The sequence below is a fragment of the Sapajus apella genome, unplaced genomic scaffold, assembly GCF_009761245.1.
Source record: "Sapajus apella isolate SASKATOON/1434 unplaced genomic scaffold, GSC_monkey_1.0 scaffold29, whole genome shotgun sequence".
Lineage (NCBI taxonomy): Eukaryota > Metazoa > Chordata > Mammalia > Primates > Cebidae > Sapajus > Sapajus apella.
In genome coordinates, this window is record NW_022436969.1 from 13,427,273 (window position 1) to 13,441,702 (window position 14,430).

The window sequence follows — 14,430 nt, forward strand, 5'->3', positions numbered from 1 at the left end:
ATATGGCACAAGGCCAAGTGTTATAAGTAGTATTTGGTGAAAGGTTCTTAAAAAGATTAAAGAAGCCATTGCATCTTTTGAAAGGAGCAGGCCAAAATTAAAACTGAGCAATAACTTCAAAAGACCTACTTAAAACATAATGGCATATGGGGTTTTCTTTCAGCATAATGAAATGTTTTGAAGCTAGAGATGATGGTTATACAGCATTGTGAATGTACTAAATATCACTGAATTACACACTATAATTTTATGTTAACTTTTATGTTAATTTTATATTGTGTGTTTAATTTTATGTTAAGCTCATTTTAACCTAAGTATTTCAGTTTAACCATTTTAAAAGTGTGAATTTCACCTCAATTTTAAAAAATGACAAGCAATGAAGTACTGTGTTAAAATCAGTAGAACAAAATAAACCTAAGAAATACAAGCAGAGAATCCTGACTGAACAGTTGAAAAGGATTAAGAGAAATTAATACTTCTGGATAACATAGCATAAAAATAACAACCTACATATAAATTGTTTTCAAAAAAATACTGCAATAAACTAAGTGTACTTGTAAATGTTTAAATAATATCAATGAATTTCCAGGATAGATGAGCAAGTCTTTAATTTTTCGAGTATTCGAAATAAAAATCAGGTTATAGTCTACACTAACAGAAATTTGATTAAAAACTAGTTTTGTTTTCTTGTCTGACAGTATATTAGATTTAAAATGTCATAGCTTCACTTTTTCTCCAAAAGTAACTCCTCCTATCACAGTGTACAGATGCCTCAGGAGGGATATTTTGTGATTAAATGTTGTATGTCACCCACTCTCCTTATGTATTTTATAGGTACCTCTTAAGGAACTCCTGAATGAAACTGAAGAAGAAATTAATAAAGCCCTAAATAAAAAAATTGTTTTGGAGGATACTTTAGAACAAGTAAGTAATAAAACATACAGCCATAAAAAGCAAAATTCAGATTTTAAAACCTAAAATTAAATGTTATTTGTGGTTTCTGATTGCTAAGGAATTATTTTTTTAATAAAATGATGAAAAAATGAGAATTGAGTATACCCTTGACAGAAATATTTGAAGAAATGTATTAAGAAATGTACATTCTAGCCTTCTCATAATCACATATGAAGTGAGATGAAAGTAAGTAAATTTTCCTTTTTTTAATAGAGAAATGCCTCTAATTAGAGATAATTTAAAATCACTTTTTATACTAAAAGATGTTTCAACTGGCTACCTTGAAAGTAGGCAAGTATAATATGGGGTTAGAGGCTAATTAGCTGTGATAGATTAAGGGGTTTCTTTTTACCAAGTTTTTGCATTCTGGATCATGGAATTTCAGGAGAACTCAAATTCTCTTTGAAGTCTATTTTCAAAAGTGAATTTCAGATAGTTTCTGCTTCTGAAATCCTTAATATTACCTACATCCCTGAAAAGGAAAATTCTATTATGGTCTTTAGTAACCTTTAAACATTGTTAAGAAAAGTTAAGCTACTTCTGAAACACATACACAAAAGATATCATTTATAGGACACCAAGCAGTTAAAGGAAACCACTTGTTAATTCCACTCTTCAGGAACTGCTGTGATCTGGCTAATAGATTTCAAGATATAAAATGAAATTGTATGTTTTCTCAGAAGAGAAGCTTGTTTATTTTTTCTCATCTGGAAACAAAACCTATGACATTTCACAAATAATTATGCTAGTAACGCACAGAAAGACATTTTTCTAATATTAATAAATTCTATCAAAACTTAATTTGTATTGGAATTTTAACATTCTCAGAAAAATAGAAAAATTTGTAACATTAGGTAAGTGAGGAGTTTCATCACATCATACTATTAATACTGCAATTTGAGATTTCTAAAATATCTGTGGAGAAAAGATGAAGAATTTGGACTGCTACCTAGGAATGATGATTATTTGAGGTGAAGTCTTCCTTTAGCCTGCTTCATTTTGATTTCAGTTTTTTGTTGAAATGGGTACCGAAACCTGGAGACTCCCAAAAGGTATGAATTTGAAACATCAGGAACTTCATGTCCAAAACATCTTTCAGACTGACTTGAACTTTTAAAGGCTGTAGGTGGGGAAATGTGGGGGAAAGTTATAAAAAGCCTACCATAGACTAGACCCCATGTTAGTGTCGTAAAGATAAATACATCCTTCAGGCACTCCCATTTAGAGAAAAGGGCTAACATAGATACAGTTATGCTCATCAGATTTTTAGGTTTACAAAACCCTTTGGGTTACAGGAGAACATGGCTTAGAGGGGATGCAACTGAAAACGTTAGGAGACTTAAACCAATGTATAGTAGAAATAGAGGGAAGGAAACAGGTTTAGGAAATGTTAAGGAGGTAGAACCCAAGGATTTCACAGCTGAATGTGCAAACTTGGGGAGAAAGAGGTATCAACATGACTTCCAGATTTCTCATGTGGGCAACTAAGTGGATTATAGTGCTGTTAACCTGAAGGAGGAAAACTGAGAGCAGGGTGTGGTGGGGACAGTGTTGGAGATGTTGAGCTTGCTGTCTGTGGGACATCCAGGAGGAAGCAGAAGCTGTAGATTCAGAGTACAGGCAGGAGATCAGGGCTGAAAATAAAATTGTGTGTGTGTGTGTGTGTGTGTGTGTGTGTGTGTGTGTGTGTGTGTTTTAAAGCCAGGAAATTTCCCTGAGAGTATGAGAGTGAAAGAGATCACTTTTGCAAGTGAGTGAGAATACCATCAAGATCAAAATCCTGAGAGAACATCCACATCCATAGTACAAGCAGGGAAAGAAACTACAAGGAAGATTATGAAGGACCTTCCAAGACCTAGAGGAAACCAGGAGATTCCAAAGTCTTAGAAACCAAGGAAGGGTTTTTTCAGAAGGGAGTGATTAGTGACCACAAATGTTACTCACATGTCAAATAAGATTAAATCTGAAAGTCACTCACTGGCTTTAGCAATTAAGATATTACTGGTAATATTTGCAAAAATGGTTTCATGAAGCAGAGAAGCCAAAAACCACATTACTGTGGATTGAAGTTTAGATGGTAGAAAGATACAATAGTATGAATGAACTATTCTTCATGGGCTATTACAAATTAAGACTACCACAAATATTTGAGTCTGAGGAAAGGAGGTAGATCAATAGTTAGAAAGGGCTGTGTGGAATTGAATGTTGGGTTTTATGGTTTTGGTTTGGTTTTGGCAGGGGTGAGCATTGTTTGGTTTTAAAGATGAGACAGGGAGTACAAGGTAAAGTTTAAAAATTAGGAGTAAAAGAGATTGATGGATTAGAAAGCAGTCCATGAAGAAATAGGAAGGCATGGGCCAGGTACAGTGCCTCACGCCTATAATCCCAGCCCATTGGGAGGCCAAGGCAGGTGAATAACTTGAGCCCAGGAGTTCAAGACCAACCTGGCCAATATGATGAAACTCCATCTCTACCAAAAATACAGAAATTAGTCAGGTATAGTGGCACGCACCTGTAGTCCTCAGCTCAGGAAGCTGAGGTCAGAGGATCGCGTGAACCCGGGTGGCAGAGGTTGTTATGAGCTGAGATCACACCACTGCACTCTGGCTTGGGTGACAGAGTGTCCCCCGCCCCCAAAAAAAAAAAAAAAGAGAAAAAGGAGGGCATAAGATCCAGTGAAAAGTTAGAAGAGTTACCTCTTAATCAGGAGAAAAGTGGGTACCCTATATCCTGAAACTAACTGGAAAGTAGAAGAAAAAGTCTCATGCAAATATATTGATTGGTTGGAGAAAGAAAGTGATAGGATTCCGGCCTGGTGACTTCTGACTATGATAGAAACAACATCATCTAATGAAATAGTCATGCCTTGGTATTCATGGGGCATTGGTTCCAGGACCTTCCTCATGTATACCAAAATCCTAGGATGCTCAAGACCCTGATATAAAATGGTATAGTACAATCATGTTTTGCTTAAGTATGGGGATACATTCTGGGGAATACGTCATTAGACAATTTTATCTTTGTGATAGATAAAACTAGATGCCGTAGCCTCCTACACACCTAGGCCATATGATATGGCCTGTTGTTCATAGGCTACATATCTATACAGCATATTATCGTACTGACTACTATAAGCTATTGTAACACAATTATAAGTATTTGTGTAGCCAGTTCTATCTGAACAGAAAAAATACAGTAAAAATATGGTAGAGATTTTTGAAAATGGCACATCTATATAGGGCACTTACCGTGCATGGAGCTTGCAGGACTGGAAGGAGCTCTGAGTGAGTCAGTGTGTAAGTGGTGAATGAATGTAAAGACCCTGGACATTACTGTACACTTAGGCTATACTAAATGTATGTAAAAATGTACTTTCTTCAATAATTAATTAACCTGAGCTTATTGCCGCTTTTCAACTTTACAAACTTTTTTTAACTTTTTGACTCTTATAGTAACACATTGTGCAACTGTATAAAAATATCATTTCTTTATATCTTTATAAACTATTGCCTATCTTAAAATTTTTTAATTTTTTTCTTTTACTTTTGTAACCTTTTGTTAAAAACTGAGACACAAACACACATAGTACCCTAGGCTTACACAGGGTGAACATCATCAAGTTGTCACTAAGCAATAGGAATTTTTCAGCTCCATTATGATCTTATGGGACCACAATCAAATATGTGGTTGTCATTACGCAGCATATGACTGTATTTGCATGTAACTATGTACATCCCTCCATATACTTTAAGTCATCCCTAAACTGCTTGTAATACCTAATACAATGTAAACATTATGTAAATAGTTGTCATACTGTATTGTTTAGGGAATAATGACAAGATGAAGTCTGTATTCAGCACAGATGCAATTTTTTTCATAAATATTTTCCACCATAGTTGGTTGAATCTATGGATGTAGGACCCACTGATACGGACGGCTGACAGTAATTAATGGTATCTTCTTGGGTTATAAGCAACTTGAGGGCTCCTTATTGAATGACTGAGGAAAATACTGATGGAAGTATGCCAAATATTAATAGTGGTTCTTTGGGGGTTGCACAATTATTGATGATTATTATTTTACTTGTTTTTTCTTCTACTTACCACAATGGAAATGTGTACTTTTAGAATTAGGGGAAAAAAAATGTTTAAGTAATTGATGCAGCTTTAGTAATACTGACATGGAAAGTAGAAGCTGCTCAGAGATGAGTTAACATGATTTGACCCACCATGAGGATCAATGGAAGTTCTGGTTACTTGAGTATCTGTTGGTGTTATTATAGGAAAATCTAAAACAATTTGTTTAACTTATTAGTGACTTCAGATAAAACATACCTTTAGAAAAAGTTCTTAATGTTAGATCTGGTTTTGAGTTCTGGGCGCATGCTAGTTGTATATGTCACTACCCTGTGTTTTACCAAATAACAATAGCTTTAACTAAATTTTAACCCCTAGATTTTTTTTTTAATTTCATATGTGTATAGAATTATCCTTTTAAAAAAAAAAGTCAGCCATTTATACATTTTACAATTTTATGTTTTCTATAGGAAATGCTTTCCTCTTGGTATAGCTGAAAAACATTCTATATTAATTGCTGACATCAACTGGTATCAGCACTTGCCAACAAGAAATGAACTTGAGAAGCACTTTTTTCTTTCAGTTTTAGTTTCAATTGATCTTAAAGTTCAAGCTTTAACAAGATTAAATGTGGTTACTTTATTACTTTTTGAAGAAGTGCAAGACTATAACTAATAGCAAGCATCCAATAAAATTAATATAAATAATTCTTTTTAACATTTTAGAAAGTGAACATACAAATGAAAAGCTAAACAGCTATAGTAGATATAGTCTAAATAAAGCTAGACTTCACATCCAGAGACAGAAACTATTTATGAGTAAATTAATATAACAATATTAATAATATGTATAATATATATGAGAGCTTAAAAAGCGCTCCCACAACAACTAATGGAAAAACAGATATTAAGATCCTTAATTTTGAGGTTTCTTTGAAATTAATTTCTCTTAGGGGAATAATAACATTTTTGGACAAGCAATAGGTGAGAGTCCAAAAGGAATAGAAGAAATAACATTGTTCAGTTAGTTGATTGATAAAATAAAAACTCTATAACTTGTAAAATATCTTTGATGTATAGTTATGATCTCTCAACCAACATTTTATTTCCCAGTTGAATGCAATGATAACAGAAAGCAGGAGAAGTGTGAGAACTCTGAAAGAAGAAGTTCAAAAGCTGGATGATCTTTACCAACAAAAAAATAAGGTAAGAACTTTGCTACAGTTTCTGTAGGTTATCCAAAGCTATGTCATGATTGATTGATGAGTCACATATTCTGACATCAAAACCAAAATCTTTAAGCTATATCTGTACTATAACTATGTTGGGTTAATTTTATCTGCCAAAGAATCTCTCCTACCTTTTTATGGAGATTTAGTTGTTACGTACTGCTAAAGCCTGAATCCCAATAAGGTCTTTTGAATACGTAGTTGTCTACCAAGAGTCATTGCAAACTGGCTATCCTGGTCAAATTCCAAAGACCATTTACATGCAATCTAGAAGGTGTGTAAAATAAAAATACTGATTCTCCACCATTCTACCGCCTGACCAGCATTTTACTTAAAGTATTCAGATGACTCTATTCAATACCACTTACACAATTCATGTGAAAATTTTAACTATGCTAGTATTTTTTACTTAGTTATGGCAACAAAGTATTAGGAATTGAAAACTTTTCTCTTGGCCTGTATTATATTTAGGACCTATTTGTTTTCTTAAGCAGTGTGAAATTTTTAGAAAACACACCACATAGTACGATGTAAATGTGAAATATAAAACATTGGTAATCATTTTTATTTTTCATCCATCCTCCACGACAGTGCTTGAGTTTACTCTCTGATGCACTTAAATGAAAGGCTTGTGATACTTCATCTTCACAAGAATTGATGAATTTGGGCTACTTTGCCTGTGCATAGTTAATACATCTGTGAAATAAGGACTTGGATACTTAGATAAGGCCTCCTTGAAGATCCTGGGGAAAAAAAATCTTAATTAAAATGTCATAAAATTTCCTGTTGTTCAGACTGGATAATACTGCTGAATGAATCCTATACAAGCTCTTTGAAGAGGTCACATTTGGTGAATACTTCCAACTCACCAAAAACCAAAGAACTTCACTTACTAAATTCTAGCCAGTTGACCTTGGCACCCTAAAAACCAAACCAATTTTATTTAATTTATGCATCTTTGAGAATACAATGACTTTTTATTTTTTTTAAAGGAAAAATATTTTTTGTTCATAATATAAATGCTCATTACAAACAATAGAGAATCAAGTAAGAAATGTATAAAATGGAAAATAAAATGTACCTTATAATCTACCATAATCCCATGACTAGAAACAATGGTTAAAGTTTAGGGAGTGTCTTCCAGATAAACATGTATTGTTTTAATGGTACCAAATTATACATAATTTTTCATAATCTGTCTTTCTCAAGAAAAGATACCATGGGTATCTTTTCATACAAATGTAGAGACAGCGATCCTTCTATTGTGTTTTTATTATATATACGTATATATATAACTTATTTAGCCAGCCCCTTATTAATATTTTCCCTAACTTTTCAACTGATAAATAATGTTGCTGTGAATATCTTTGTATATCTTTATGCATTTTTCCATTCTTTCTCTTTGATAAATTTCTAAAGCAGAACCTTTGAGTTAAAGGTTATATATATATATGTTAAATTTTAATATTTTCAAATTAAAAAGAATAAAATTACTTTTTTTTCTTTCCTTTTTTTTTATATTTTCTTTGAGAAAGGGTCTTGCTCTGTCACCTAGGCTGGAGTGCAGTGGCACAATCTCAGCTCACTGCAACCACCACCTCCCAGGTTCAAGTGATTCTCATGCCTCAGCCTCCTGAGTAGCTGGGATTACAGGCACGTGCCACCACGCCCAGCTAATTTTTGTATCTTTAATAGAGATGAGGTTTTACCATGTTGGCCAGGATGGTCTCAAACTCTTGACCTCAAGTGATCTGCCCACCTCAACCTCCCAAAGTGCTGGAATTACAAGCATGAGCTTCCACGCCTGACCACATTTGTTTTTATAAGATGGAATTCCCAAAGGAACATTTTAAAGTCTCTTGCATGTAACACAGTAAGCTCTTGAGAATACAAAGAATGCAACTTGATTTGCTTTAAATGCTTTGCATAATTGTTTTAAATCTACCTAGAGTATACAGAATGTGAATATCAAGAAACCTTAACCGTGACTTTATCCTGATAGGAAGCAGAGGAAGAGGATGAAAAATGTGCCAATGAGCTTGAGTCCTTGGAGAAACACAAGCACCTGCTAGAAAGTACTGTTAACCAGGGGCTCAGCGAAGCTATGAATGAATCAGATGCTGTTCAGCGGGAGTAAGTTTATCTCACCAAGATTTATATGTTTATTTTCTGATTATTGATTTAACAGTTCTATAAAATTAGGTCAATTTTTATTTGCTTTAATTTATATTATAGAGCTATTTGGGATGCAAAGAGGGGTATATAGAACTTAAGTACAACTGCTTATAACTTGAGAACTTTCTCTATCAACAGGTACATTCTGTTAGTATTACAGTTACTGTTCACCAAGAAATTTTTAGTCTTTAAATCTAGTTAATACATAGCTTTTAATCCCTGAAAACAACATAAAATTTTAAATCAATTCAAATTGGCTATTGGTTAGTGAATTTTAATAAAATTCCAGTAAGGTTTAATAAACTCCACTAAACTCATGTTTTTATTTCCTAGAAATTATGCATATTATATAGTAAAATGTAATTATACTATAAATTATAGTCAGTCTACTGTAACACAACATATGCCTTCTCAATAGTTATCATGCTGTGCAAAATCATGCAGTAACAATCACAGGACCTATGGGAAAACTGATACTGAGGCACAGCACTAAAAAATTTCATCAGTAGTCAGGGCCAGTGGCACACACCTGTAGTCCCAGCTACTCAGGAGTCTGAGGAGAACCATTTGAGCCTAGAAGGTCAAGGCCATTCTGGGCAACATAGCAAGACTCCATCTCTAAAAACATTAACTCCATCGGTGACACATATAAACAAAACATAAGAACCAAACAAAAATGTTAGCACAATGATAAACATGCTTAACGGTTAAGAAATACATAATGCTACAATAAATATGGGACTGTTCATCTTAAAAAGACCAATGGTTTGATTTGGGAAACAAGCATGCAGAGGGCTACAGCCTGTGAGTTACTGTAAAGAGGTAGAAAGTGGGTTATCTGAAGTAGGATGGAAAATTGCACCATCAGTACTGGATGCATGTGGCTCATTACATATGCAGTGCACTGAGTAGCTGATGTATATTTGATGTGTGTGCTTATGTGTCTGTATTCCTTTGCATCCGGATTCAGCTGGATGCAGTTTTCTGCACTCACCAAGTATTTCTCAGGAAAGAAATTGGCATGACCAAACATGAAATTTGCCAGATTACACTCATATTTCCAAACAAACATAAAAGAACTGCCTATATATTTTGTTGTATTTCTTAGAAGTTCTTGATAATCAAATTATACATTGTCAGGATCTCCTCCATCTCAGTTTCCCTTACAATTTTTTAAACTTACATAGGAGCCGGGCGCGGTGGCTCACACCTGTAATGCTAGCACTTTGGGAGGCCAAGGCGGGTGGATAACGAGGTCAGGAAATCGAGACCATCCTGGCTAACATGGTGAAACCCCATCTCTACTAAAAATGCAAAAAATTAGCTGGATGTGGTGGCACGCACCTGTAATCCCAGCTACTCATGAGGCTGAGGGAGGAGAATCGCTTGAACCCAGGAGGCAGAGGTTTTAGTGAGCTGAAATGGTGCCACTGCACTCCAGCATGGGTGACAGAGACAGACTCCATCTCAAAAAAAAAAAAAAAAACTTACCTAGAAAAAATTCTAGCAACACAACAAAATAACTACAACTACAAACAGTGGTATCCTTTCTTTAATATTCTGTCTCTGTATATATAGTGCTCTTGTGCAACTTATATAAAGTCAATATACTGAATAATTAATCCATAGACTCTGTGTACATTTATGTAAAATACACATTTTTTAAGTCTTTTTTTTTTTTTTTTTTTTTTTTTTTTTTTTTTTGAGACGGAGTTTCGCTCTTGTTACCCAGGCTGGAGTGCAATGGCGCGATCTCGGCTCACCGCAACCTCCGCCTCCTGGGTTCAGGCAATTCTCCTGCCTCAGCCTCCCGAGTAGCTGGGACTACAGGCATGTGCCACCATGCCCAGCTAATTTTTGTATTTTAAGTAGAGACGGGGTTTCACCATGTTGACCAGGATGGTCTCGATCTCTTGACCTCGTGATCCACCCGCCTCAGCCTCCCAAAGTGCTGGGATTACAGGCGTGAGCCACCGCGCCCGGCCCACATTTTTTAAGTCTTAAGTTGCCCTCAAATAACTGAAAAATGTACTACTTTGAGATTGCAAGTACAAGCCTTGAGAACGTCAAATATTTCTCTTCAGTTCTTTATTTGTAGACCAAGCATAGAAAACTTGAAATTTATTTGGCCTGCAATTTTATTGGTTTTAATTTGAATTTGAATACCTACAAGTAAGAGTTCTACTCCCCCATTTGCAAATTTTTGTCTTGCCCAGAAAGCATTTGACTTTACAGTCCCTTTGGAGACTTAGTTACAACCCTTTGCTCCAAAGTTTTATATGTTAAAACATGAAGTTTTGGTGCTCTTTTGTTTTGTTGATTGCAAATGATCTGAAAATGTTTTTATTTCTCTTCTAATGATTGATAATGGGACCTCTACAAATTATACATATAGCATGCCCCATATGAATCAGTCACAGTTTCGTTTTATTGAATGTGGAAATGGGAAGTGACCTAACTAGAACTGATGTTATTAATTTTTTTCCTGGACAACTTAAACAAGAGTTTTTGTTCTACAGACACCAAATAGTTATGCAAACCACGAGTGAAAAAAGACGGAAAGTGGGAAATAACTTGCAACGTCTGATAGAGATGGTTGCTACACATGTCAGGTCTGTAGAGGTAAGTATGTGATGGCCTTTCCTATATTTTAAGAAAGGATTTTAAAACTCTCATGTATTTCTGCTTTCTTCCATAGAAATTAAATGATAAATTTTATTTCTATTTAAAGTATGATCTAGCAAAAATTTATCTGAAGAATCTTCTGTAGTGGTATGGCAGCGTGGTGCAGAGAAACACTTGGGCATTTTATTTTATTTTATTTTATTTTATTTATTTGGGATGGATTTTCACTCTTGTTGCCCAGGCTGGAATGCAGTGCATGGTCTCAGCTAACTACAACCTCTGCCTCCTGGGTTGAAGTGATTCTCTTATCAGCCTCCCTGGTAACTGGGATTACAGGAACCCACCACCACACCCGGCTAATTTTTGTATTTTTAGTAGAGATAGGGTTTCACCATGTTGGCCAGGCTGGTCTCAAACTCCTGACCTCAGGGGATCCACCCGCCTTGACCTCCCAAAGTGCTGGCATTACAGGTGCGAGCCACAACACCCAACCCACTTGTGCATTTCACAAAGTAATCTATTGTATTTGCATAAACAACATATGATGCTATTTATTACATCAACAGTGTATAATGTTGCTATGCCAGGCCATGTTCTACATACTGAAAACATTTAGTATATTTACATTAGTACATTTAGGGTTTCATTCAGCTTAAGATGAAAGGGCATACCTTAGGACAATTATTTTTCATTTCTGCAATTTCATATAAACACAAAATGAATTATTTCAGAAGCATGAGGTTTATTTACCTTATCCCACTCTTCACACAGCTAAAGTTCACCAATAAAACTATCCCTCCAACCTGCTGCACAGAGCCCTAAGAGTTAAGAGAAATTGCTGAACTATAAAATTCCTGGTTAATTTAGGTGATGATATATTTCCAGTTGAGTACGCTTTAAGAAAAAAAATTTACTTTTATCATATTAATAGACTTCCATTTATTGAAAACATGAGCATGTGATACCCTGCTACCCATCCTCTTTCATGAAAGACATTGAACTGCTGCTTTCTTGGTACCAATGGTCTTCACTTTTTAGTGTGAAGAACTAAGAAAAGCATCCTAGATACTATGTCAGAAAACGTGGGTTCTACCCACTTTCTATTTCAAGCACTAAGTGGTTTTAATAACTGCCTAATCCTTTTCGACCAGTGTTGTTCATCTCAACCATAGGACAAAAAATTAACTGAGTGAATATGTTCTCATTTTCCCAAAGATAACATATAAGAATTCTATTCTAGATGCATAAAAGTTTATTCATAGCATACAACTGATAGCTTAGGTTGACAAAGTCTGTTTATCATTTTACATCTTTGGTGAGTCTTTAGTTTCTTCATCTGTAAAATGAAGGGGTTGTGCTAAACACTTGTGAACATCCTTAGCACCTCTGACTTTCTTTTTTTTTTTTTTTGAGACAGAGTTTCACTCATGTTACCCAGGCTGGAGTGCAATGGCGCGATCTCGGCTCACCGCAACCTCCGCCTCCTGGGTTTAAGCAATTCTCCTGCCTCAGCCTCCTGAGTAGCTGGAATTACAGGCATGCGCCACCATGCCCAGCTAATTTTTTGTATTTTTAGTAGAGACTGGGTTTCACCATGTTGACCAGGATGGTCTCAATCTCTTGACCTCGTGATCCACCCGCCTCGGCCTCCCAAAGTGCTGGGATTACAGGCTTGAGCCACCGCGCCCGGCCCTGACTTTCTTTTTTTGTTTGTTTGTTTTTGTTTTGTTTTGTTTTTGAGACGGAGCCTCATTCTGTCTCCCAGGCTGGAGTGCAGTGGTGCGATCTTGGCTCACTGCAACTTCCGCCTCCCAGATTCAAGGGTTTCTCCTGCCTCAGCCCCCCAAGTAGCTGGGATTATAGGCATGTGCCTCCATGCCCAGCTAATATTTGTATTTTTAGTGGAGATGGGGTTTCACCATGTTGGCCCGGCTGGTCTCAAACTCCTGACCTCAAGCAATCTGCCGACCTCAGCCTTCCAAAGTGCTGGGATTACAGGCATGTGCTACCATGCCTGGCTGTGATTTTCTATTATCTGCAGCGCTATTGTCTGTCCTCTGTGTTAATCCAGTAGTAACTTATCACTAGAGATTTGTGTGAGGTAATCATAGCTATCAATGTTTTATTCAGTTAACATAAAGTTAGATTTGAAAACCTAATGGTAAGTTACTATTATTTTTTAGTTTCTAAACAGTTTGGTGTTATTGGGAGGATTAGACCAAATTCAGCAAATACTAAGCACTTACTTTGCACTATGCAAAATTTATGATTAATCAGTATAAAATGCTTAATAGCTTTCATAAAATATGAAAGAAGCATAGAAAGTCAAGCTTTCTATGATTGATCCCTGTGATTCAGAGGAACAGTATGGGTTGAACAGGATCAGGCAAAACAAGGAAATTTTAAAACGAGTAATGAAGTTGGACTGAAGAAAACAGGGGTTTGATCTAAAGGTATCTTTAGATGGAATATTTTTCTTGTGGGACAAAGTATTTATTTGAGCAGTTCCTGGTTGGAGCCTCATAAAGGTCTCACATGCGGCTTGATGTTCTAGACCAGGGGTCAGCAAACTACAACCTGCAGGCCAGATTGGGCCTACAGCCTGCTTTTGTAAATAAAGTTTTATTGGAACACAGCCACCTCATTTATTTTAGTATATCTTTGGCTGGTTTTGCACTACAGTGTCAAGATTGATCAATTGTTAAGGAAACCGTCTGGACTGCCAAGCCTAAAGTAGTTGGTTCTTTACAGAAAAAGTTTGCTAACTTCTGTTCTGGACCCCTAGTTTCCTGCAGGACACAAAATGACTTTTTTTGGGGGGGGGGATCTGTTTAGGCATACCAAGAATTATTGTAAAGCTGTAATAACTAACATGTTGTAGTATTGATGCAGAAAGACCAATCTCTGTGATTAAGAGTACAGACATAGATGCATGAGCATAGACATGAAACATATGTGAGAGAGGCAGTATTTCAGAATAGTGGGATAAAATGAATTGTTCAGGTAATGTGAAGTTGGATCCCTACCTTAAACTCTACACAGAAATCAGTTCCAGATGGATTCGGAAGTTAATGTGAGGCTAGCTTTTTTAACTTTTAGGAGAATTATAAGAGACTATCTTTATACTTTAGGGGTTGTAAAGGAGTTCTTAAAAAGTACAAACACAAAAGGCATAAAAAGTACAAACCACAAAAGAAATTATGTACAAATTTACCTTTATTAAAATTAAGACCTTCTCTACATAAAAGATATGGAAAGAGTGGAAAGACAAGCCACAAACTGATAGAAGATGTTTTTTAAAACACAGCTGGTAAAGGATTACCATCCCAATATATATGGCCTCTGAAAAATAAATAAGTGGACCAAAGACTT

General features: G+C 35.6%; 1 protein-coding gene across 1 annotated transcript in view; it reads left to right on the plus strand.

Moving 5' to 3' along the window:
- Positions 1-14,430, plus strand: part of NDC80 (NDC80 kinetochore complex component) — a 48,360-nt gene that overhangs the window by 31,403 nt on the left and 2,527 nt on the right. Inside the window, exons 13-16 of the mRNA XM_032293265.1 lie at positions 835-924; positions 6,143-6,235; positions 8,261-8,391; positions 10,953-11,055. Coding sequence (XP_032149156.1) covers positions 835-924; positions 6,143-6,235; positions 8,261-8,391; positions 10,953-11,055 — 417 coding nt within the window. The remainder of the gene's footprint in view (positions 1-834; positions 925-6,142; positions 6,236-8,260; positions 8,392-10,952; positions 11,056-14,430) is intronic.